General features: G+C 36.9%; 2 protein-coding genes across 2 annotated transcripts in view; both read left to right on the top strand.

Moving 5' to 3' along the window:
* Window positions 1-23,087, top strand: part of LOC139466013 (titin-like) — a 347,974-nt gene that overhangs the window by 85,583 nt on the left and 239,304 nt on the right. Inside the window, exons 82-87 of the mRNA XM_071248028.1 lie at window positions 1,453-6,180; window positions 6,632-6,718; window positions 7,009-7,160; window positions 7,734-7,902; window positions 11,844-11,966; window positions 17,126-17,911. Of these exons, the coding sequence (XP_071104129.1) occupies window positions 1,453-6,180; window positions 6,632-6,718; window positions 7,009-7,160; window positions 7,734-7,902; window positions 11,844-11,966; window positions 17,126-17,911 (6,045 nt within the window). The remainder of the gene's footprint in view (window positions 1-1,452; window positions 6,181-6,631; window positions 6,719-7,008; window positions 7,161-7,733; window positions 7,903-11,843; window positions 11,967-17,125; window positions 17,912-23,087) is intronic.
* Window positions 20,346-23,087, top strand: part of LOC139465971 (titin-like) — a 29,880-nt gene continuing 27,138 nt past the window's right edge. Inside the window, exons 1-3 of the mRNA XM_071247991.1 lie at window positions 20,346-20,355; window positions 21,159-22,139; window positions 22,248-23,060. Of these exons, the coding sequence (XP_071104092.1) occupies window positions 20,346-20,355; window positions 21,159-22,139; window positions 22,248-23,060 (1,804 nt within the window). The remainder of the gene's footprint in view (window positions 20,356-21,158; window positions 22,140-22,247; window positions 23,061-23,087) is intronic.

Here is a 23,087-nt window from a genome sequence, read left to right on the forward strand (position 1 = left end):
TGGATTTAAAGAAAGTTTAGATATTCACCACAGTGTTGGCTCTTGACAGGGTAACTTCTTTTTGTGGAAACACTACTGTTGCAGTAAGATACTAGTTAATGGTTGTTTAGATGTAGTCAACTATGTCATGAGACGAGGCACTTTCATAAAGTAAGATGTCAACAGTATGTCTAGACATTAGAACTTTGCTGCACTTCCTGCAATACACTGAATGCTCAAATCCCTTCCTGAGAATATTTCCTAAATAAGTGCTGTGAGTTTGATCCGTGAGAACATTTACTCACCTGAGATACATAATCTGTCCGATTTCCTTACTGAATGTGTGTAAAAACCCTCAATATATTGCTCCAACTTGTGACTGAGCACTCTGTGTTCTCGTCAACGGGTCATTTGTGTAGCCCATATCCTCTGTGATAGTTGAGATCCGTTTAAGAATAAATAAGTGTGTGTTTGACCCTTTGTGGAATAAATAGTGAATGAACAGCTGGATATCTACGTGTACTTCTTCCCTTGCTCCTAAAGTAAAACTGTGTCTTCACCATGTAATACTTGTTTGTTGAAAAAATGTCCAGTTACATTGTCCAAATTCAGTTTTCAACTGATGTCATACGAACAGACAGATTTCAGATTGTTGTCATATGTAATGCATTCATGCATTGCCACAATGTCATTGTGCAATGTGTTTATATACTACATGGCTATGTGTATATGGCTAACCTGATTTAAATATGTCAATCAAAAACGGAAAATACTTTGAATTTATGTCCATTGTGTAAGATTATGTGTGTTTGTCTCTTCATTTTATCTCTTATGTTTTAATCACCTTTTTAATTTGTTTAAACACATTCACTGTTATCAACTTTTGTTTCTGTTTTTAAGTTTTCTTTGTTGTTAAGAAACTACAGTCGTCTCTTTGTATTTTGTTTTCATTGTGTTATGTTTTCTTCATCTGACATACTTTTGTTTCTTTTTCTTTCTTTCTTTCCTTTTCCTTGGTTTTCATCCTTAGTTATTCCATTGAGTCATCTCCTGTAAATATTACTTATGAGTACCTGATGAATACCTTCCAAACTAAATAGTCCTTAAATAAACTGCCATGTAATTATCTGCTTAACCTTCTAATTACTCCTTGTTTCATTTCAAAAAATAAACTCAGACATATATCCATGTGTTTTACCCATAGTATTATGAGATAAAGCTCCATTTGGATATTATCTGAGGTCTATTGTTGGAATGGAATATCAAAGAAAGCCTAACCATAATAACTCTCCAGAAAACAGTTAAATAAGTAGTTTTTCCTACCTCCAATTTATATACCAAAACCTTCACCTAAGCCTTACCTATCAATATAAACCTGACTTGTAGAACCTATCCTAATGAGAAGATCCTTAATATGCCACATAGACCAACCTGTGTGCCCTTGCCTACCCTTACCTGTGCTTGTTCTTTCAGCATCCAGTGTTCCATCATCAGAAGCTCCTGAGTCACCCCGTGAAGATGTCAGTGTTTCTGAAATGTACAAGGAGGAGGTGACTGTTGACCAGAAGGTGCATGAAATTATTGAGATGGAGGTGAAGGATGATCAAAAGTTCTCAACTGAGATACAAATTCAGCCCAAGACTCAGCCAGAGGAAGTGGAGGTAGAGACAACTGAAGAGGTTTCTGAAGTGACCTTTGAACAGACAGTTGAGATTCAACAAGAGGAGACAGTTGAGGAAGAACAACCTGAAGTGACTGAAGAAAGATTCATTGAAGAAGTCACGTTAGCTCCTAAACCTCAACCAGAGGAGATTGAGGTTCAGAAAACTGAAGTCGTCTCAGAAGTTACCTTCAAGCAGACTGTTGAAGTTGACCAAGAAACAGTGGAGGAAGAAGAGAGGTTCACCGAAGAGGTTACCATTGCTCCTAAGCCATCTGATGTCCAAGTAGAGGTAGAATCTACTGAGGTTACAACTCTTGAGATCCACAAGGAAGATGTTGATACTTTCAAGGAAGAGATCACAGTTGAAAGTCAACCTGAAATTGAGGTTGAAATGTTATCTTCCAAGGAGGAAACAGAAGAGGTCGTGAAAGAAACTGTTGAATTTCAACAGGAGTTTGAAGCAGTTCCACCTTCTGTTGAAGAAGTTGAGGAAGTACGAGAAACAACTACTATCAAAATGATAACATCTCAGGTTGTGGAACAAGTTCAGAAGGTTGTTGAAGAACAGCCAGACGAAATTCCTGAGACAACTGAAACTGAAAGACCCATATCTGAGCAAACAGTTGAGATTAGAGAAACAATAGATGTTCAACAGGGAACCGAATCTATTGTCACTGAAGAGACATTTGAGGAGACAACTGAAATCACAACAGAAGGTTTTGTAACTGAGATTGAGAAACCTGAGGAAGAGATCATTGAGGAGCTCCGAGAATCAATCCAAGTTGAAGAAGAGAAACCAAGTGTGGTTGGAGAGAAAATTAACGTCATTGAGGAGGCTGTTGTGGAAATTGTTGAGAAAGAAACTGAAAAACCAGATGAGGAAATAACCGAGGAATTAAGGGAAAGACTGACAGTTGAGGAGCAAAAACCTTCTGTTGTAGTTGAAGCCAAAGAAATTACGGAAACTCCAACTGAAGAAGATATTGTTGAAATGCAGGTTGAAGCTCCTGCCCAGGAAGTCACAGAAGAACTTCGAGAGATCATCACGATTGAGGAGGAAATGCCAACTGAGTCCAAGGAAGAAGAGGTCATGTTTGAAACGACTCCCACTGAGGAGATTGTTACTGAGGTACAAGTTGAAGCACCAGTTCCTGAGACTACTGAAGAAATACGTGAAACTATTGAAGTCGAGGAACAGAAGGAGATGGAAACAAAGGAAACTGTTGAAGTTGTTGATGAGGTACCAGTAGAGGAAATCACAACTGAAGTTGAAGTTAAAACAACAACTGAAGAAATCACTGAAGTTGTGCGGGAAGTCGTGGAGATCAAGGGAGAGTTGCCATCTGAGGTTACAGAGGCTGAGGAAGTAACTGAACAAGTTCCAGTTGAAGAGATCTCCACTGAACTGCAGATTGAAGCTCCTAAAGAGGAAATCACAGAGGAAATCCGTGAAACAATTGTGGTTGAGGAGGAAAAACCTGCAACAGCAAAGGAAGCCCTTGAGATATCAGAAATACCTACGGAGGAAGCAATTGCTGAGGTGCAAATTGAGGCCCCTGTTGCTGAAACTACTGAGGAAATCAGACAAACAATTGTTGTTGAGGAGGTTCAGGCAACTGAAACTAGAGAAGAACAAGAGATTACTGAGGTACCTACTGAGGAAACTATTGCAGAAATTGAAATCAAGGCTCCTGTGGAAGAAACCACACAAGATGTGGAAGAAACTGTTGTTGTTGAGGAGATTCAGACAACTGAAACCATAGAGGAAGAGGAAATTACAGAGGTTCCTACAGAGGAAGCTATTGTTGAAATTGAGATCGAGGCTCCTGTGGAAGAGACTACAGAAGAAGTACAAGAAACTGTAGTTGTTGAGGAACAAATCCCTGCTGAAGCTAAGGAAGAAGTGGAAATTACTGAGGTACCTACAGAGGAATCTATTGTTGAAATTGAGATCAAGGCCCCTGTTGAAGAAACCACACAAGATGTGGAAGAAACTGTTGTTGTTGAGGAGATTCAGACAACTGAAACCAAAGAGGAAGAGGAAATTACAGAGGTTCCTACAGAGGAAACTATTGTTGAAATTGAGATCAAGGCTCCTGTGGAAGAGACTACAGAAGAAGTACAAGAAACTGTAGTTGTTGAGGAACAAATCCCTGCTGAAGCTAAGGAAGAAGTGGAAATTACTGAGGTACCTACAGAGGAATCTATTGTTGAAATTGAGATCAAGGCCCCTGTTGAAGAAACCACACAAGATGTGGAAGAAACTGTTGTTGTTGAGGAGATTCAGACAACTGAAACCAAAGAGGAAGAGGAAATTACAGAGGTTCCTACAGAGGAAACTATTGTTGAAATTGAGATCAAGGCTCCTGTGGAAGAGACTACAGAAGAAGTACAAGAAACTGTAGTTGTTGAGGAACAAATCCCTGCTGAAACTAAGGAAGAAGTGGAAATTACTGAGGTACCTACAGAGGAATCTATTGTTGAAATTGAGATCAAGGCCCCTGTTGAAGAAACCACACAAGATGTGCAAGAAACTATTGTTATTGAGGAACAACAAATCCCTGCTGAAACCAAGGAAGAAGAGGAAATAACAGTTGCTGAAACAGAGGAATTCACAACAGAAATCAAGTTTGAAACTTCAACTGAGGAGGTTACTGAAGTTGTGAGTGAAACTGTGGAAATCCAAAAAGAACTTCCAGCAGAAGCAGAGGAAGAAGTGCAGATTGTTGAAATTCCAGAGGAAGAGGTTATTCCTGAAGTTGAAACTGAAGCACCTTCAGAAGATGTCACAGAGGAGACAAGAGAGACAATAACTCTTGAGGTGGAGAAACCCACGGAAGCCAAGGAATCTGTTGAAGTTATTGAAGATGCTCCCATCACAGATATTACAACTGAACTTGATATACAAACAACAACAGAGGAAATCACCGAAATCATAGAAGAAACACTGGATATAAAGCAGGTTGAGCCTTCCACAGTTCCTGAGGTTGAAGAAACTGAGGAAGTCCCTGTGGAAGAAGTCATAGCTGAAGTAGAAATTCAAGCACCTGCTGAAGAAACCACAGAGGAAATTAAGGAAACAATCACAATTCAAGAAACCAAGCCTTCTGAAGTAGAACAGGCTGTGGAAATTGTTGAAGAGGTACCAGTTGAGGATGTCACTGAAGTCACAGTAGAACAAACTTCAGAGGAGATCACTAAGACTGTCACTGAGGTCATTCAGGTGGATGTGGAACAGCCCTCTGAAGCCAAGGAAGCAGAGGAAGTGATTGAAACACCACATGAGGAGGTAATCATGGAAGTTACACCAGAGGTAATTGTCCAAGAAACAACAGAGATTGTCAAAGAAACTATTGAATTACAGGTGGAGAAACCCTCCGAAGTAACAGAAGCTGAGGAAGTTGTGGAACTTCCATCTGAGGAGACTATTTCTGAGGTGGAGCTCTCAGTTCCGTTTGAGGAAACTGTGGATGAGGTTACAGAAACAGTTGTTGTGCAAGAAGAAAAACCATCTGAGATCAAAGAATCAGATGAAGTCATTGAAATTATCTCAACTGAAGAGGTATCTGAAGAAGTTGAGATACAAATTCCTTCCGAAGAAGTCCAGGACATCCAAGAGACGATCACAGTGGAAGAGATAAAGCCTTCAGAAGCTGAGGAGACCATTGAGATAACTGAGGAGGCACCAACTGAGGAGATCACAACTGAAGTGGAGCTTGAGACAACCACGGAGGAAACTACTGAAATTATACAAGAGGTGGTAGAGGTGAAAGCTGTGGTACCAGCTGAAGCAGAACAGTTGGAGGAAACAGTTGATGTCCCTGTAAAGGAAATCACTGAGGTTGAAATCCAGGCCCCAAGTGTTGAAACAACAGAAGAAACTAAGGAGACTATTATTGTTGAGGAAACAAAGCCTTCAGAAGCTGAGGAGACCATTGAGATAACTGAGGAGGCACCAACAGAGGAGATCACAACTGAAGTGGAGCTTGAGACAACCACGGAGGAAACTACTGAAATTATGCAAGAGGTGGTAGAGGTAAAAGCTGTGGTTCCAGCTGAAGCAGAACAGTTGGAGGAAACAGTTGATGTCTCTGTAGAGGAAATCACTGAGGTTGAAATCCAGGCCCCAAGTGTTGAAACAACAGAAGAAACTAAGGAGACTATTATTGTTGAGGAGACAAAGCCTTCAGAAGCTCCTGAAGCTGAGGAAGTTGTTGTTGAAGCTCCAATTGAAGAAATCACAACAGAAGCTGAGTTTGAAATTGTGAAAGAAGAGGTGACACAAGTTGTTGAGGAGGTTGTATCCATAGAAGAAGAAAAACCTTCTGAAATAACAGAGACTGCAGAGGTTGTTGACTCTGCTCCCCTTGAGGAGGTTGTTACTGAGATAGAGGTTCAAGCACCCAAAGAAGAAACTGTGGAAGAAGAAAAGGAAACCATTACTATTGAAGAAGAGATTCCAACTCAAATTGAAACCAAATTGGAAGCTCCTGAAGAACAAGCTGAAACAATTACTGTAGAAGTTGAAGAAACGCAAGGTGACAATTGTCATAAACATATATTTATGTCTGTACATAATTGTAACATTTTTCAGTGTATCTTATTTGATGTTTACTGTCTGTTCTGTCGAGGAGCACATGTCATTGTCTAAACTGTTGCCCTCACCTCATATTTATTCACCATCCGTAATCACCTTTGAAAACTGCTGCCTCAAGCCCATTACATCTATCATCATGTAAGTGCATGTTTGTATGTGTGTGGTGTATGGGTCCCGAGACTACCAACATTCCACCTATGCATTGATGTTGATCTTGCTGAAGAAACTGTAAGTAACAAGCTTAATTGTTGTAATCAAAGGATTGAACATTCATAGATATAAAAATGATTTTAGATCATAAAAAGTCATATAAAAGTTTTCTCTCGTATAATATTGTAATTATGAGGAGTTGTTGCTAATAGTGGAATGACCTGTAATTCTGATATTTACAGCAATAGAAAAAGTGGAGGAAGAAGAGATTGTGGAGGAAGTCACTGTTGACTTTGAAGTTAAACAGGAAGAAATCACTGCCCAAACAGGTGAGAAACTTTGACATCTTGAAAAATGCATGCATTTGTTAATATTTGGCGTAAAGATGGATCTAGTTTGAGCTTTATGAAATAACATTTACTTGTATCAACATGAAACTTTCAGGCAAATTGTTTTCCATGTTGAAAGTTGGTATATATTATTGCAAGATTCACTGGCAATGAGTTTGTCAATGGTATTAAGTATTTTTTTTAATATTATCTTATAAAGATATTTGGATATTGTAGAGTGTGAGTTTTTTGTAAAAAATGATTTATGTTTTGAAATTATGGAATTTCAGAAGTACCAGAAGAGAAGAAGCCTGAAGAGGCCCCAGAAGCGCCCCGTTTCACACAGACCCTCCAGACGACGCTGGACGTCTTCCTGGGCAAAACGGTCACCGTGGAGTGTGTGGTCACTGGCCGGCCGCAACCCACTATCACGTGGTACAAGGTATGTATATCACTATGCCATAAGACAACACAGTCATTGTGGAGTGGGTGGTCACTGCCCGGCCAACCAACTGATGGGGTTATTTCGTCTTTGGCCATGTGGATAAGGCTTCTGAGCAGAAATTGGGTGTAGTGAGTGAGTGAGTGAGTTTGGTTTTACGCCGCTTTTAGCAATATTCCAGGAATATCACGGCGGGGGACACCAGAAATGGACTTCACACATTGTACCCCTGTCGGGAATCGAACCCGGGTCTTCGGCGTGACGAGCAAACGCTTTAACCACTAGGCTACCTGACCGCCCCTGGGTGTAGTGAATCTGTGCAGCTAACAAGGACATTAGGACATTTCGGAAACAACACATTATAACTGAGCTGGGGATGTCTTTCTAATTATAATGTTTACTGCAAAACATATATTCATGTTATCAAAATGACAATATGTCAATGACTCAGTATGAATATCACCTAAAGAGGAAAATTACTCATTTCCATCACACTTGACCAAATAGCCCCAGATATGATTTCCAGAAATAAGAAACCTCCTTTTTGTTGCAAACCGGATGTGTTTGTTTCAGGATCGAACCACTGTTATCACCAGAAGTGAACGTTTCTTGACCACGTACGAGAACGGTCGGTGTACTCTTACCATCCAAGCCATCACGATGGACGAAGATGCAGAGTTCACTTGTGAAGCCACCAATGAGGCTGGCACGGCCACCACCCGGATTGAATTTTTCGTGGAAAGTAAGAAAACCATGAAAGCATCCTATATTCTTGAATTACTTGCTGCCATAGCCATCCTGGCCTTGATAAGTTCTAGGACTAAGGTCAGGCTAGGGAATATTGCCTCGTCATGTATCCATACAGTACAGGCTTTTGAAATTATGAATACGTACCTTTGAAAAAAAAATTAATTGCCATCATATAAAAATAATATTTTAATGACGGAAGTTTCTTTCATGAATTGAATATTTATTAATAGTTTATCATGGTTAGATTTTAAAAAAACATTGAAAAAGGAAAATTATTTTTCGAAAGTTGCAGATAAAACAGCCTGTTTAAAGATGTACTTCTCAAAAGAAGTTAAAGAACACCCAATTCTTTCATATTACTATTGTTTGTCTGTCATGCCTTGGCAGATAAACTATAGGTATATGAAAGAATCAGGTATTCTATGACTTCTTTTATGTAGTATACAAGATGGGTATCTTAATCATTGTCTTCCCATCAATACATACCTCAGTGAATGATGAGGCCTTGTGGTCAATACATTTAAGGTTTCGTAAATCGGAACCATGTTGGAATGTGTTGATTGCTAAACTTCTGGGAACTGAGTGTGTTGATTGAAAGACAGAATTTTGGATTATGGAATGATATCTTGATAACATGATTAATAATGAACATTGAATATCTTTCAATCAAAATACCTCACAATGTCCATAATGGAATGTTTCATCAAGCATGTTCATAGCCTACAAATAGTTGCTTAGCCTAGCTAGAACTTCAGTAGGAATCACACTGTATGCTGGCACCATTTTTTAATCTTTTTTTAATTTTGTAGATTCAAATTGTAGTACTCTCTGGAAGATACTCAAACTGAATTTATAAATAACATTTTTTTGGTATAATGAAATTATGATTTTACAGAAGATGTTTCTTTTAAGTGACATTCTTCAGAACTTCTTTTTTTTTAACCGTGTGAGAGTTTTTTAATTGACTTTCAAGAAATCCTTTCAAAAATGTATATTTTTTTAAATTAATATTTTTTGTAAGACTTTTGTATCACTTTTGATGGAGCCATTTGGAATGGGTTATTTTTCTAAACTGTTTTGGTATATCATAAGGAAAACATTTTCTCAATTTGATATGATTAGTATTTATTGCTTGGTTGTGTGTATTTAGTGACATGGCTTCTTGGTGGAAATGCACAGTGTATAGACAGTAGAATAGTCCATTGCATGTTGCTAGTGAAGTTAAAAGTACCGAAACGTTTCCTTGGAAATATGCCTTCAATTATATCTGGGACAAATGACAATAAAGTAATAACCAAAATACTGATCATGAAGATGTAAAAAACATGGAGGACCTTGAAAGTTATAATTATATTGTTTGAATTTTCGGGTTTGTATGTTGTACTTTGGTTCATTATCAGGGATAGATTTTAAGGAAGTTCTATATTTGTTGAAGTTATTATTAATGTAGGACCAAGTCTTCATTGCTCACACTACTCTCTGCATACTAGCTGACTAATGACTACTGGTTATATAGCTTTTGCCATATTGATATGTGTAGATATATTGTCATTGCAACGTAGGGACATTTTAAGGCAATTTGGACAAATTATATCTTTTCTTTCTTCGGGTTGTGTTTTTAACACATTCTTCAAGTTACATTTAACAAATCGATGACAGTTTTTTGTTACAAACGCTATGGGAATGATTACAGCATTGAAATGTTTGCAAGGAGAAATCTTTCATGTTTTGTTATATTTGCAAATCTGTTACATTTGTGCTAAAGTTTAAGCTGTTATGGAATATTGCCAAGTTGTTATATGGACAAGAGCTAATTTGTTAATTTTCCAGAAACATTTATTATTTTCAAATATAAATGTACAATTTTGAAGATTCTTGAATTAATTATCATTGATAATATCTGCTAAACAACTTTTTAGCTTTTGTCAATTGTATAGTGTTACTGTAGTTGATAGTGTGGTTCTTGACTATGGTTTATCATAATGTCAAAACTGCGTGTGTAGATCTAGATGTAGTTGTAGCTGAATAAAATTATGAAACCAAAGACTTGTTGTTGTATTTTGTAGTTTGCATGGCATGCATGAGTATGAAATGTTGTCTTTGTATTTTTCGACTTATGTTTGCCACAGACTACAAAATACAGCTAATTGTCTTGTCTATTGTTTAGTATTAATACTGTTCTCTTTTCATTTCTCTGTCATGTATAACATCGTTTCATAGTGCTTTAAATTTGTCCTCTTATGAATTGTCATTTTCTTGCTGTAGTCTAAAGAGCTGAACACAGGCACAAAAAAAGTTTCAAATTTAATTTAAAAAAAAACATATTTTGAAACATTATTTTTACTTTTTTGTGAAATGTGGATGTGTTTGGATGTCTGCCTGTGTTCATGTTTGACTTTGAACTTTCCTTTCTTTAATTCTCAATTTGTATTTTGCATGAAACAGAGTGTTTGAACGCTGAGGAAAGAATCGTGCGACAGGAATTCTATTCCATCGAGGTTGAAATCGAAATACAGTGGCCCCGACGAATCAAATCCAGCCAGCCACGCGCTCAAAAACAACATGTGACTGAAATATTACCCAGAATGCCCTGTAGATGCGGGGAAATTTGTACATCAAATGATGTCTAGTTTATACTTTTCATGTCCAAATTCTAAATTATATATATATTTTTTATTTATTTATTGTTATTCTTTGAGTATATCAAATAAGTTTTTGCACTTGAAGATATCTATCATGTTAATTATATATTGATAAACAATAAAAGACAAGAATGGTTGCAGGTATTTCAAACATTCATTATTCCATTCTTTTGATGGAATGATAACATCAAAAGTATAAACTAGACATGCACCTTGTCATGAAGTTGTATGACACTATTTTCTACACAACTGACAATATATGAGTGTATATAACACTGTATTTATTCACTGCCATACAGTTCTGTCCCATGTGCAGCGAAGTCACACAGACATGATATGCCTGAATCTCAAAAATCGTTATCAATAGTTGTTTAGAAAGTAGTCTGAAACTGATAAGAGCAAAGAGGTCTGGCAGCCATTGCAAACCTTCCTCAAATATTTCAGTCATTTTCCAGAGCTGAAATGTTTGTTTATCCTACAGAAACTGTCTTATATATCTTATCATGATGATGAATATAAAGACTCTTTGTAGAATGGTCAGTATCAATGGAGAATTTCGGATTACAAATGAAATGAAATTTGATGTCGGTGAGATTGAGGGTTGATCAATCGTTGCCAGGATGGAACTGAAGGCAGTATGACAAGAACGCTCAAATATGAAGAATTCTCATGATCGTTTATTGAGAATATATCTTTGTGATGGGCCAGTACATAGTTAATGTACATTGCAGGTTGTGATGTGAATATTGCCAGTTTTATTTTCCATGACATATACTATTATCTTGAACACATATCATGAAAAGTCCGGGCATCTGATTGGTTCACTTTCCTCAGCAATGTCCGCTCATTACCAGTCGTGAAGCATGATCCGTAGTGCCATGGAGTGATCTGTCACCTATCATTGTCATACTCATTTTTCATTTGAAATTAAATTTGTGAAATATTAAAAATTTCAGGTATTTGTTTTCCAGAGAAGTTATAACTTTCTCTTTCCAGGGTCTCAATTTTTGTTATCATTTGTTGACATTTCAAAACAGAAGGAACTTACCAAAAAGTTGGGTTTTTTTATACGAACTTTTAAAAAAAAAGAAAATTTGTAATTTAAATATAAATAGATTCTATATTTCTGTACAAAGAAATTTAAAGTTGTTCCTTTGTTTCATTCCCTGAATTTTTTATTTTGAATCAAATGAACATGTCATCAAAAACGTTTCCTTTGAGACCCTGTGGGAAGGTGACGATGGTAAAATGTGAAGAGAGTTTGCAGGATTTGGTGCTGTTTCAATTGTAGAACCACTCAGTGTCGCGGAGAGTGAACCTGAGGCAGTTGAGGTAGAGGTGACGCAGCCCTTAGAGGAAGCCAAACCTGAGCCTCAGGTGTTGGAGAAACCATCGGCCGTGACAGCGGCACTAGGTTGGCACCCCACCAATGTTGAAGATGATGCAAGCATGCAGCAATTTCTGCTTGCTATAATTATTGTAATGATATTGCTCAGGGTCCTTGCTTGGCTGCTTGATTTTGGTTCTTGCATCTGGTCATGTATTTTTACACTCATTTGGCCCACGTAGTGTATTTCATTGGAGGTGCCTTTTTCTTTAAAAATATTTTTCTCATGTAGACTCATTCATACAATTTGCAGTTTTCAATTCCCTCTACTACTTCTAACCTTCAAAGTGTCCTCGCTGATGATGGACAATTTGTGGAACTAATGATGCTGGCATTATATTCTACGTTTTTTATAGTAGTTGAATTGATTGGGTTTGAAAGATAATTGGCTGGAACATTATCGTTAATAAAAATGACTTAGTCATGATAGTCACGATTGGGAAGTTAATTTTCATCGGCGCCTCCAAAATCTAGATGCAGAATCAGTCTTGGGCAAGATCAATGTTTTGGACTTTGTTTGAGGAAACTTTGTCATAGAATGGAATCATTGCATGATCATGTGTTCAAAACCCAGATTGTAGCCAAAATTTTGTTTTAACAATTAATATATTCATTTTGTAGTATAAGTTAGGATTCTTATCACAGCAGATGTAATGTTTAATTGAACATTCTTAACATCATTTCCGGATCAAATGTTCAGTAAAACCGAGACCCTCAATTCCCTGACTATTTATGTCTGCTGTTATAAAAATCATTATGTTTTATCCCTCTCTTATGGCAGGTGAACAGTTAGAACACCAAAGAATATTCTAGTTTTTACGTCTTTCAAAATACTTTGTACAATTTTGCACAATTTTTTTTTAAAAAAACACACAAAAATATCAAATCTGTATTTTTGTAAGAATGTGTGACTTCGTACTTCTGTATATGGGCAAATGAAATAAATAAATATTATGAAACAAAGTGATTTCTTAGTTTTATTTTAAGGAGTTTTATGTATTTTAGCATATACAGGTTTAGAGATCATTTTTCTCCAGTTTTAATTAGTAAATGGCATGAAACAGGCCGTAAGCTTTCTGCATGGCTTTGGCAGTTTCTTATATCTATACTTGTTGTATTTAAAACACTGAATTGATTAATTAATTAGTTAGCACTTAGTATCCCTTTATTGTATATAATGTGTTTCAACACCTGCCATAAGAATTAATTGTTGTGTGTCATTTTGTTATTTATTCATGCATATATTTCCTGTTTTGATTGATATGTACTGTAATGCACAAGATAAGCTGAAATACAATCATCAGGTTTTAACCTGAAAATAAACAAATAGAAATATTTGGAGTCTTTTTCAAGCCTGATTTCAAGGCTATTACTTTGTGAAAAGTTTGAAACAGCACTGTTTGATGTGACCATAACTTCTTGTGCATTTATTGATATTGTTAAAACTAACTTGTAAATGTTGAAGTTGATCTTTTGTGTGTTTTGAATGCGAACATTTTGCAGAAATACTTAATTTAGAAATTTAACATCTTCAGAAAGGCTTCTGACTGAAAATAATTTTGTTAAATATTTCAACACTGATTACTGAAATTTATTCTTAAACATTACTGAAGACCCGGGTTAGATTCCCGACATGGGTACAATGCGTGTAGCCCATTTCTGGTGCCCCCCACCGTGATATTGCTGGAATATTGCTAAAAGTGGTGTAAAACCATACTAACTCACTCACATTTTAATTTCTGCAAAATGTATGTTATTTTTTTTAATGTTTCTATGTGGCAGTTATGCATGAAATGACCCAATCTATTTATTCCCCATACAGCATGTTTGTTTCAGAGTTATCTCCCTTGGGGGATGATCTTTTCTAGATGAAAGAAGAAAGTTAAATGATGTTTGTATTGAAAGACAGAGGAAAGGAGGAATGCAAGTTGTGCATGTTATTCTCATTACTTCATAATATTTGCTGAACACAAAAGGTATTGAATTTACAATGAAATATTTCACAAAAGTCACTTTGAACAATCATTTTGCAAGGATCATAAATCATGTTTATCACCTTCTGAAGTACATTGTATATACAGAACCTTCAAGCTTCCTTTAACTTCCTTACCATACTGGCAAAACATTTTCATGGAAACCTGTCCATTTTTACACCAACTCATTGAGGTCAATCATATTGGGAAGTGTTATGTTTGAAAGAAAGGCATTACCATTATTTATCATATATGAGTAGTGTTCTTATATACTGGGTTAGATAGGATATTCTCTTTTAAGAACACTTATCACGGGCATGCCTTTGGAATTTGCTTTAAAATTTAATATTGAAAGTTATTTCATGATCACTTTTGAGAAAACAGAAACGAAACATATATTAACTGAAGTTTCGCGTACGTTATCAATACTTGTTTTTGTTTAAGTGTTGCAAATAATTACATCTGGGCTGCAGTTATCATTTGTTTGGAATTCATATACAAAAGAAACCATTAATTAGCATATACCTCCATGTGTTCACAAGAGCTGTTTATTTTCCCCATACTCAAGTACCTTGTTTCACCCCATCACTCATCTGATTTTCTTCTGTTTGCGTTTCATTAGCTCTATATTCTAGATTCATACTTGCTTGGTCTGCTCATTCGCCAATCTCTCCCTTGATCACATGACCACTCCCAGCATGCATCCTAGCGAAACTGGAGATAATGGCATTCACGAAAGACCTGACACATCCAAAGCCGGATGCTTCTGCTACATTAGCTCTCAATGCTCTTCAATCAGAGGAAGGTTATCAATGGTAAACAAAGACATCAAACAGTCAACCAAAATATTTGTATGTTTGAAAACATATTTTAAGCGTTTCTTTGGTTCTCTTAACATTTTCTTCAAATTTACCTGACCAACATTTATTTATTTAAGTTCTCTCTCTTTGCCTTTTTACAAGAATATATTAAAGGAAGGAATTAAATGGCTAATATAAACAATTATTTTCATTCTTTGTGTACAAAATGAACAAAATGTTTGGTTGCTGTTTTGATGTTCTTGTTGCTTCACTGACTATCATCAAATATCACTTGTAGAAATGATCTGGTTCCCCCAAAATTGGATCTTTGTGAAAGAAATTGTTTTATGAAGGCAGCTGTGACTGCTTTATGTATTTGGGAAGTTTGAGAAGTGTCATGGTAGCTCTTCACAGTATTCAGTGATTTGAGATGTTGCAATGAGGGTATATTTTGATGATGGTCAGTGCTTGACAGAGCTTTGTTATCACATGTGGAAATGGAACTATGGTAAGAGATCGAAATAAGACAACATACCCAAAAGACAGACACACACAGGATTTTCTGATGTCATGACAATGGTATTCTTGAAACAGTTTTGATCTCTTTTGAAATATATTTGTATCCGTACAGAAAAGTTAAAGCCCTTACCAATGATTTAAGAAGAAATATCAGAATAATCATTATTCATCTGAAGCTATTACAGTTGTCATGGCAACAGCACATCCAGAAGGGCCTCCAGCCAAAGAGAGAGAATACAATACCTCCTCCAAGGATGATATGACCAGTGATCCAACATGTCCACACATCAGATGTAGAACTCTAAGTCAGAGACCTTGGTACTTTTTAAAAAATTATCAGAACTATGCATGTCTCAGGGCTATGGTGGGCCTCTAATGTGTGGCAGAAAGGAACTGTCGAATTGTGATTGGATGTATACCTCAAGGTGATGTCAAACACACACACAATATTCTTGTAATGACTATGTGTTTATGTGACATCATCAGCTTATTTTGTGAGTTTTGTCATGTCTATATTTCCTATATTTAAGTATATACTATTTGTAGGTTGGTGGAGTAGCCTTGGGGTGTTTGCTCATTGCGCCAAAGTCCTGGGTTCAGGTCCCCCCATCGGTACATGTGTTAAGTCTATTTCTGGTGTCCCTGTCATGATATTGATGGAATATTGCTGAAAGTGGCATAAACCATATTCCCACTGCTGTAAGTTGCATCTGCTACTACTCGCAAGGTCCAATCATTTCAAGATTTATTTTCTTTATTGTCCGTTATATGTGTGGATATACCATAGAATGGTCTTTCATTGATAGGGTTGGTGGGGTAACATAGTGGTTAAGGTGTTTGCTTGTGAAGATGAAGGCCCAGGTTTTAATTCCCAGATGGGTACTATGTGTGAAGCCCATGTTATTGCCCTCTGACCTTGATATTAATAGATATATTACTCACTCACTCTTTCACAAAGTAAATAGATAGCCTACCATGTAAAGAGTCTGACAAATACGTTGATTAACGGTTTCCACCATTTAATAATAAAGCTGATTATGAACTTGTGGTCTAAATACAGCCCAATTCCACAATCGATTGTTGCACATCTATGAAAGTAACTCCCACACTTGAACATAGACTTACGACAGTTGTAGCACAATGATCACTTTCTGGAAGCAGACCCAAGTATGTCTCTTTACATCAGATGTGTGTCATGTATGGATCTGACTTGTTGAGACACTGATGGTTTCAGAAGACTAGCATGGATACTTTACGATGGAGAAGGAGATTTTCCTGCTGCATCACACAAGGCAGCTATTGTGTCATCGATGTTTGAGTTCACATTTACATCATGCATTCATCACACAAAGGAGACGCAATTGGTTACATGAAACAGATGCCACCTTCACCACCACCTACACAATCCCATACATCCATCATCACCTGCGACACCCAGAGTAGTACCCCATGAGTGGTTCCTCCCAGAGGGTCGACACCTGATTCATGAACCTCATCGGAAGTATCATTATTGCTTGTGTGAATGGATGGCTGTGATGGATGTATGAACAAATACTTGCTATTCTTCTTTGTAAATGAATTTCAGGAATGTTAAAAATGTATCTTAAATTCTAGGGTTATGGTTATTCAGTTCTGAACTTTAATTGCATAAAATGTTTTTGAAAATTCTTGGCATATTGTGAAGTTTTCTTAAATGGTTTGTTTTCTTCTATCTTAGTCTTGCACTTAAATTATTCATCCTACTATACTCTTTGTACTTTTGTGGAGCTAGAATCTATTTAAAGCTTTTCGTGATCTTGAACTTTTCTGAATTTTCTTGAATCTATGGTGTGGATATGGTCAGGTTCTGCTTTTTGCTTTCTTAGATTTGAATCAGCTTTTTGCTTTAAAACAGAATTGCCCGAATCGGAAGAAACAGCCAGTGAAATCACACAAGTTGATACCGAAATAGTGGAGGGTCTGGACGTTGCTCCCACAGTAACAAAAGCTCCAGAGAGGTCTGAAATTGTTACAATTGAGACCACTGGAGATGAAACAACTAAACCTGAGACGGAGGTAGTTTCACATGAATTTGTCGTCCAGGAAACGGTGCAAACCGTTTCCGAGGAAGTCATACAAGAAGAAGCACCTCTTCCCTCTAAAGAGGAAATCACTCCGGTGAGTGAAGTCACTGAAGTCTCCATCCCATTTGAAGTTGAAAAGGAGGAAGAAATTCCTGAGGAATCGACAACTGTGGTTGATGCCTTTGAAGTAAAGGAACAACTGCAGCAGCCAGAAGCTGAAGACGTTCCTGTTCACACTGCACCTGAAGCAGTGGTGGTAGAGGAGGAAGAGGCTCCAGTCCAACCGGAGGTTCTTCTCCAGGAGGTGCAGAGGGAAGAGGTTCCAGAAATCCTACAAGCACCTCAATTCACACAAGCATTGTCCAATGTAGAAATACTCGAAGGACAACCAGCTACTTTCGAGTGCAAGGTAACTGGCATACCTGTGCCAGAAGTTACCTGGCGTATTGATGGTGAGGTTATTGACGACTCACCAGACTTTCACATCGTCCAGAAAGATGATGGCGTGTGCAGTCTCACCATCACTGAGACGTACCCCGAGGACGAAGGAGAGTATGAATGCCACGCCATCAATACCCTTGGAACAGCCACAACCAAAGCAGACCTCTACATTCAAGGTTGGATTTTGCTTTCTTGCCTTCCTATAGCATACTTGTACCCAAAATATCATCTCATCCATAGAACCATATGTTATCACCATTGCCACTGATTGTTCTCCTTACTGCTATTTCAGTTTAGTAATTCTGTAGAAAACAATCATGATTATTTATGTTATTTTATTAGTATATTATCTTTAAAAAAGTGGGATTATGCAATTTGTTCAGTATAATTTTCCAATTAAGTCCAGTCACTGTGGTAAGAGGGGTACAGATGGCTCAGCCACACATGAGTTGGCTGTGCTGAGTTGTTTCCCTAAGGTGGGTAAGGATCCTATGATAATTGCTTTGAAAACCAGATTGTCCCTGTTTGGAATGTCAGCACCATACCCATGCTCATGGGATTCATTAAAACAGTAAACAGCAAAGACTTGCATCACTTTAGGCTTTCCTCCCACCTTTAGCTTACATGTCGTGACATTACTTAAATGTTCAAAGCGGAGGTAAACCCAATTGGAAGAATAGGAATCTGAATTATGGGACAAACTGAAATACGGTTTGGAGACTGTGGCTACTGACCTAAGCACACTAACTCTGCCAGAATATGCATGCCCTGCCTTCTCTTCTGCACAAACAACAAAACACCATTTTGAAGATACGTCAAAAGCTATGTGTTTAGATTCCATTTTATATATATATATATATGTTTGAGAAACTTGAACAGGATTGATCATTTTCATATTTAGACTTCAGGCTGGTGTTTTGTGTACAGTAGCTTCCAATCACTTCAAAATATTTCTTCAAACATCATTTTGCCTTCAATAGTAGAACTTAATCTTCTCTTATCAAAATTCAAATTTTTGCTTATATTTTTTTTATATCAATGTTGTTAAGGCATCTTTGTCATTCATGATTGATGACAAATATAAGTTAATGGATGACAAATATGGAAATTTGATGTAATTTTGTTTTCTGTTTTAATGGAACTGATTGAATGATTAAATATAATTCTTGAAATATATGCACATAATCATATATTTTTGCACAATGACCCAATGCTAAACCCATGATCATCTTAACATACATATAGTAATCTTACTCTTCATAGAGTGAAACCTTTCCTAGTGATTGCATATGTAGACCCTGAAGAATCCACACAGATTGTGCCCTTTCCAAGAATGTTGAACGTACCTTACTATTGGAAATATATAAACCTGGGAGATATCCAACAGATTGTTCCCTATCCTAGAGTGTTAAAAAGCTTATTGAGTACCCATGAGAATGTGTTGAGATCCCTGAACACCAAGAGTGAATGGTACCTAGCAAATGGCCCCAGCCCCTGCACTCCTTCCAGACCGTTATTTGACAGTACAGTGCTCATTTTAGAAATATAGTTATGAGTAACTATGAAGGAATATTGATGTTTTCTTTGTTGATTGCTTGTGTCTACTGTCCACAACAGGTATATCTGTTTTGGACATCATTATAATACAATACATCAAAGTTAAACATTGCAATTTCTTTATGAAACTTTATTGCATGTTCTAGTTTCATGTGAACAGTGGACACAGCTGGAACTGGCGTTAGGCCTGCAATAAAATGTTGTGGTCCAAATTGCACAGCTTTTGTTAATCTTGAATGATCAAAAGAAGCATTATTTGCTTTTGAATCCAAGAAGAACTGCAGAATGAATTTCATAAAAAGCTGTTAGCCAACTTCTTGTTGGCATGGTAATGTGAACCACAGCATGGCTTTCATTAATGTGACACTTTGGTAGTGAAACAGATTGGTAGTGAAACAGAGTCAGATCAATATATCTGCTTGTTTACCATTGACCCTCCCATAAATTTGACAGAATATGAAAAGGAACAAGAAAATGTTTCAAATATTCCTTTTATTTTTTATTTTCTTCAAACTTTTTCTCCAACAACCCATTTTAACCTGACCCTGTTTACTTTGGATTTGACATGCAAAGAAAGTTTATGAAACAGGAAAACAACTTGATCTGTTCTTATTACCCACTAATATAAACTATTTAGAGTGTCATATTATTTGGAAAGTGATACCTTCTGTTGTACATTGTGGACAACTTTATACATGCTATTGTTACTACTGCTATTGATGTAATTGCTACTGTTGTAACTGCCGTTGTTATTTCTGTTGTTGCTATCTGTTGAATGGTTTATTCTGTATTGTTTTCTCCGTGAAACATAACATTATTCACGTGTCAGAAGAAAATTGCTTTCCACTGTCATCAGTTTGGTGTGTGTTGCAGTTGACATCAACATAACAATATTATCTGTTTATACTAGCAGGTTAGATGGAATACTAAGTATTGGCAAACATTAACAAGGACATTGAACACCTAACAGCTTTGCCATGCATTCACTTAACAGACACTTAATATGAAGTAAAGAAACACAATTTATATGAAGTAAAGAAACACAATAGGGAAATGTTTGCTTGTGAGTACCTATGTTCTGTACATTTAAGAAATTCATTATTGTTATAAATGTAATGTTTTTGTATAGAAATAGAGTTATATATATTTTGTTTGTTTAGAAATTACCTTAAAACTTAGAATGATTTCTTGATAATTTTAGATTTTTTATAACATTGATGTCTTTATTTTAATTTTCTAGACAGATCATTCTTAGTAAAGTGAGATTGTTTTTAGGAATAAAACTAACATTTGCTGATTTCAATGAGGCATTACTAATACCAGAGTTTCTTGCAAAATTCAAAGAAGCATGTGCTTTGTCAAGCATTGATTGATTTTACGGCCATTTTACATACTTTGCCTCACTTTGGGTGTAAGACACACCCACATCATGACAGCTTGTGCCTGTCATTCTTCTCTGATGCATGCAAATCTGAACAGAACAAGAGCTGCCATGAACTGCATGAAGGTGTGCAAACTGATAAAGGTGTCTGTCACAGTTCGCAAATAACTCCACGACTACACATCATTCCATTTCATGCCAGCATGATACAAAAGAGTTTTTCAGTTTAAAAACGATTTACATACCATGTGCCCAATAACGCAACTGATATCAAGTTGGACTTCCATCAGGAAAATACTTGAGTCAGCATTTTCAATGATGAAATGACTTTAACTCTTGCACAATATTTCATGATAATCACATATACCTCCATTTATAAAGGAGTGTTGTATAATGTCAACAATCAATGATGTATTCTGTCGTAAAAAACAGAGAATGTGGACTACAGGAATTATTGAATTGGTAAATATACTTCTGCCCATCAGACAGAAGAAAGGAGGCTCCAGACGAAGACCAGATAACTCCACAAATTGAATATCCTGTTGATAAACCTGTTGAAGTTGACACAGATGTTGTAGATAAAGAAGGTCATATTATGGAAGAGCTGCAGGAGTCGGACACTGAGGAAACAGTTCCTGACATATCTCAAGTTGAGGAAACAACAACTGAAGTAAGTGAAGTGCCAACTGAAGAAATCACTAAAGAAATACATGAGGAGGGTGTTGAGAAACACAAGGAAGAGATTGTCATTTCTCTCAAACCTCAACCTGATGTAACTGAAGTTGAGGAAACAACAACTGAAGCCAGTGAAGTGACAACTGAAGAAATCACTGAGGAGATACCCGAGGAAAGTGTTGAGAAACACAAGGAAGAGATAGTCATTTCTCTCAAACCTCAACCTGATGTAAGTGATGTTGAGGAAACAATAACTGAAGTAAGTGAAGTGACAACTGAAGAAATCACAGAGGAGATACCCGAGGAAGGTGTTGAGAAACACAAGGAAGAGATAGTCATTTCTCTCAAACCTCAACCTGATGTAACTGAAGTTGAGGAAACAACAACTGAAGTAAGTGAAGTGAAAATTGAAGAAATTACTGAAAAAATACCTGAGGAGGGTGTTGAGAAACACAAGGAAGAGATAGTCATTTCTCTCAAACCTGAACCTGATGTAACTGAAGTTGAGGAAACAACAATTGAAGTAAGCGAAGTGACAGTTGAAGAAATCACTGAGGAAATACCTGAGGAGGGTGTTGAGAAACACAAGGAAGAGATAGTCATTTCTCTCAAACCTCAACCTGATGTAACTGAAGTTGAGGAAACAACAACTGAAGTAAGTGAAGTGACAACTGAAGAAATCACAGAAGAAATACCCGAGGAAGGTGTTGAGAAATACAAGGAAGAGATAGTCATTACTCCCAAACCTGAACCTGTTGTCACTGAAGTTGAGGAAACAACCACTGAAGTGAGTGAAGTGACAACTGAGGGAATAACTGAGGAAATACCTGAGGAAGGTGTTGAGAAATACAAGGAAGAGATAGTCATTACTCCCAAACCTGAACCTGTTGTCACTGAAGTTGAGGAAACAACCACTGAAGTGAGTGAAGTGACAACTGAGGGAATAACTGAGGAAATACCTGAGGAAGGTGTTGAGAAATACAAGGAAGAGATAGTCATTTCTCCCAAACCTCAACCTGATGTTACTGAACCTGAAATAACCACTGAAGTAACCGAAGTGACAATTAAAGAAATCACTGAAGAGATACCCGAGGAAGATGTTGAGAAACACAAGGAAGAGATAGTCATTTCTCTCAAACCTCAACCTGGTGTAACTAAAGTTGAGGAAACAACAACTGAAGCCAGTGAAGTGAAAATTGAAGAAATCACTGAAAAAATACCTGAGGAGGGTGTTGAGAAACACAAGGAAGAGATAGTCATTTCTCTCAAACCTCAACCTGATGTAACTGAAGTTGAGGAAACAACAACTGAAGTAAGCGAAGTGACAGTTGAAGAAATCACTGAGGAAATACCTGAGGAGGGTGTTGAGAAACACAAGGAAGAGATAGTCATTTCTCTCAAACCTGAACCTGATGTAACTGAAGTTGAGGAAACAACAACTGAAGTAAGTGAAGTGACAACTGAAGAAATCACAGAAGAAATACCCGAGGAAGGTGTTGAGAAACACAAGGAAGAGATAGTCATTTCTCTCAAACCTCAACCTGATGTAACTGAAGTTGAGGAAACAACAACTGAAGTAAGTGAAGTGACAACTGAAGAAATCACAGAAGAAATACCCGAGGAAGGTGTTGAGAAATACAAGGAAGAGATAGTCATTACTCCCAAACCTGAACCTGTTGTCACTGAAGTTGAGGAAACAACCACTGAAGTGAGTGAAGTGACAACTGAGGGAATAACTG

The sequence above is a fragment of the Haliotis cracherodii genome, unplaced genomic scaffold, assembly GCF_022045235.1.
Source record: "Haliotis cracherodii isolate W230 unplaced genomic scaffold, xgHalCrac1.p SCAF_18, whole genome shotgun sequence".
Taxonomy (NCBI): Eukaryota; Metazoa; Mollusca; class Gastropoda; order Lepetellida; family Haliotidae; genus Haliotis; species Haliotis cracherodii.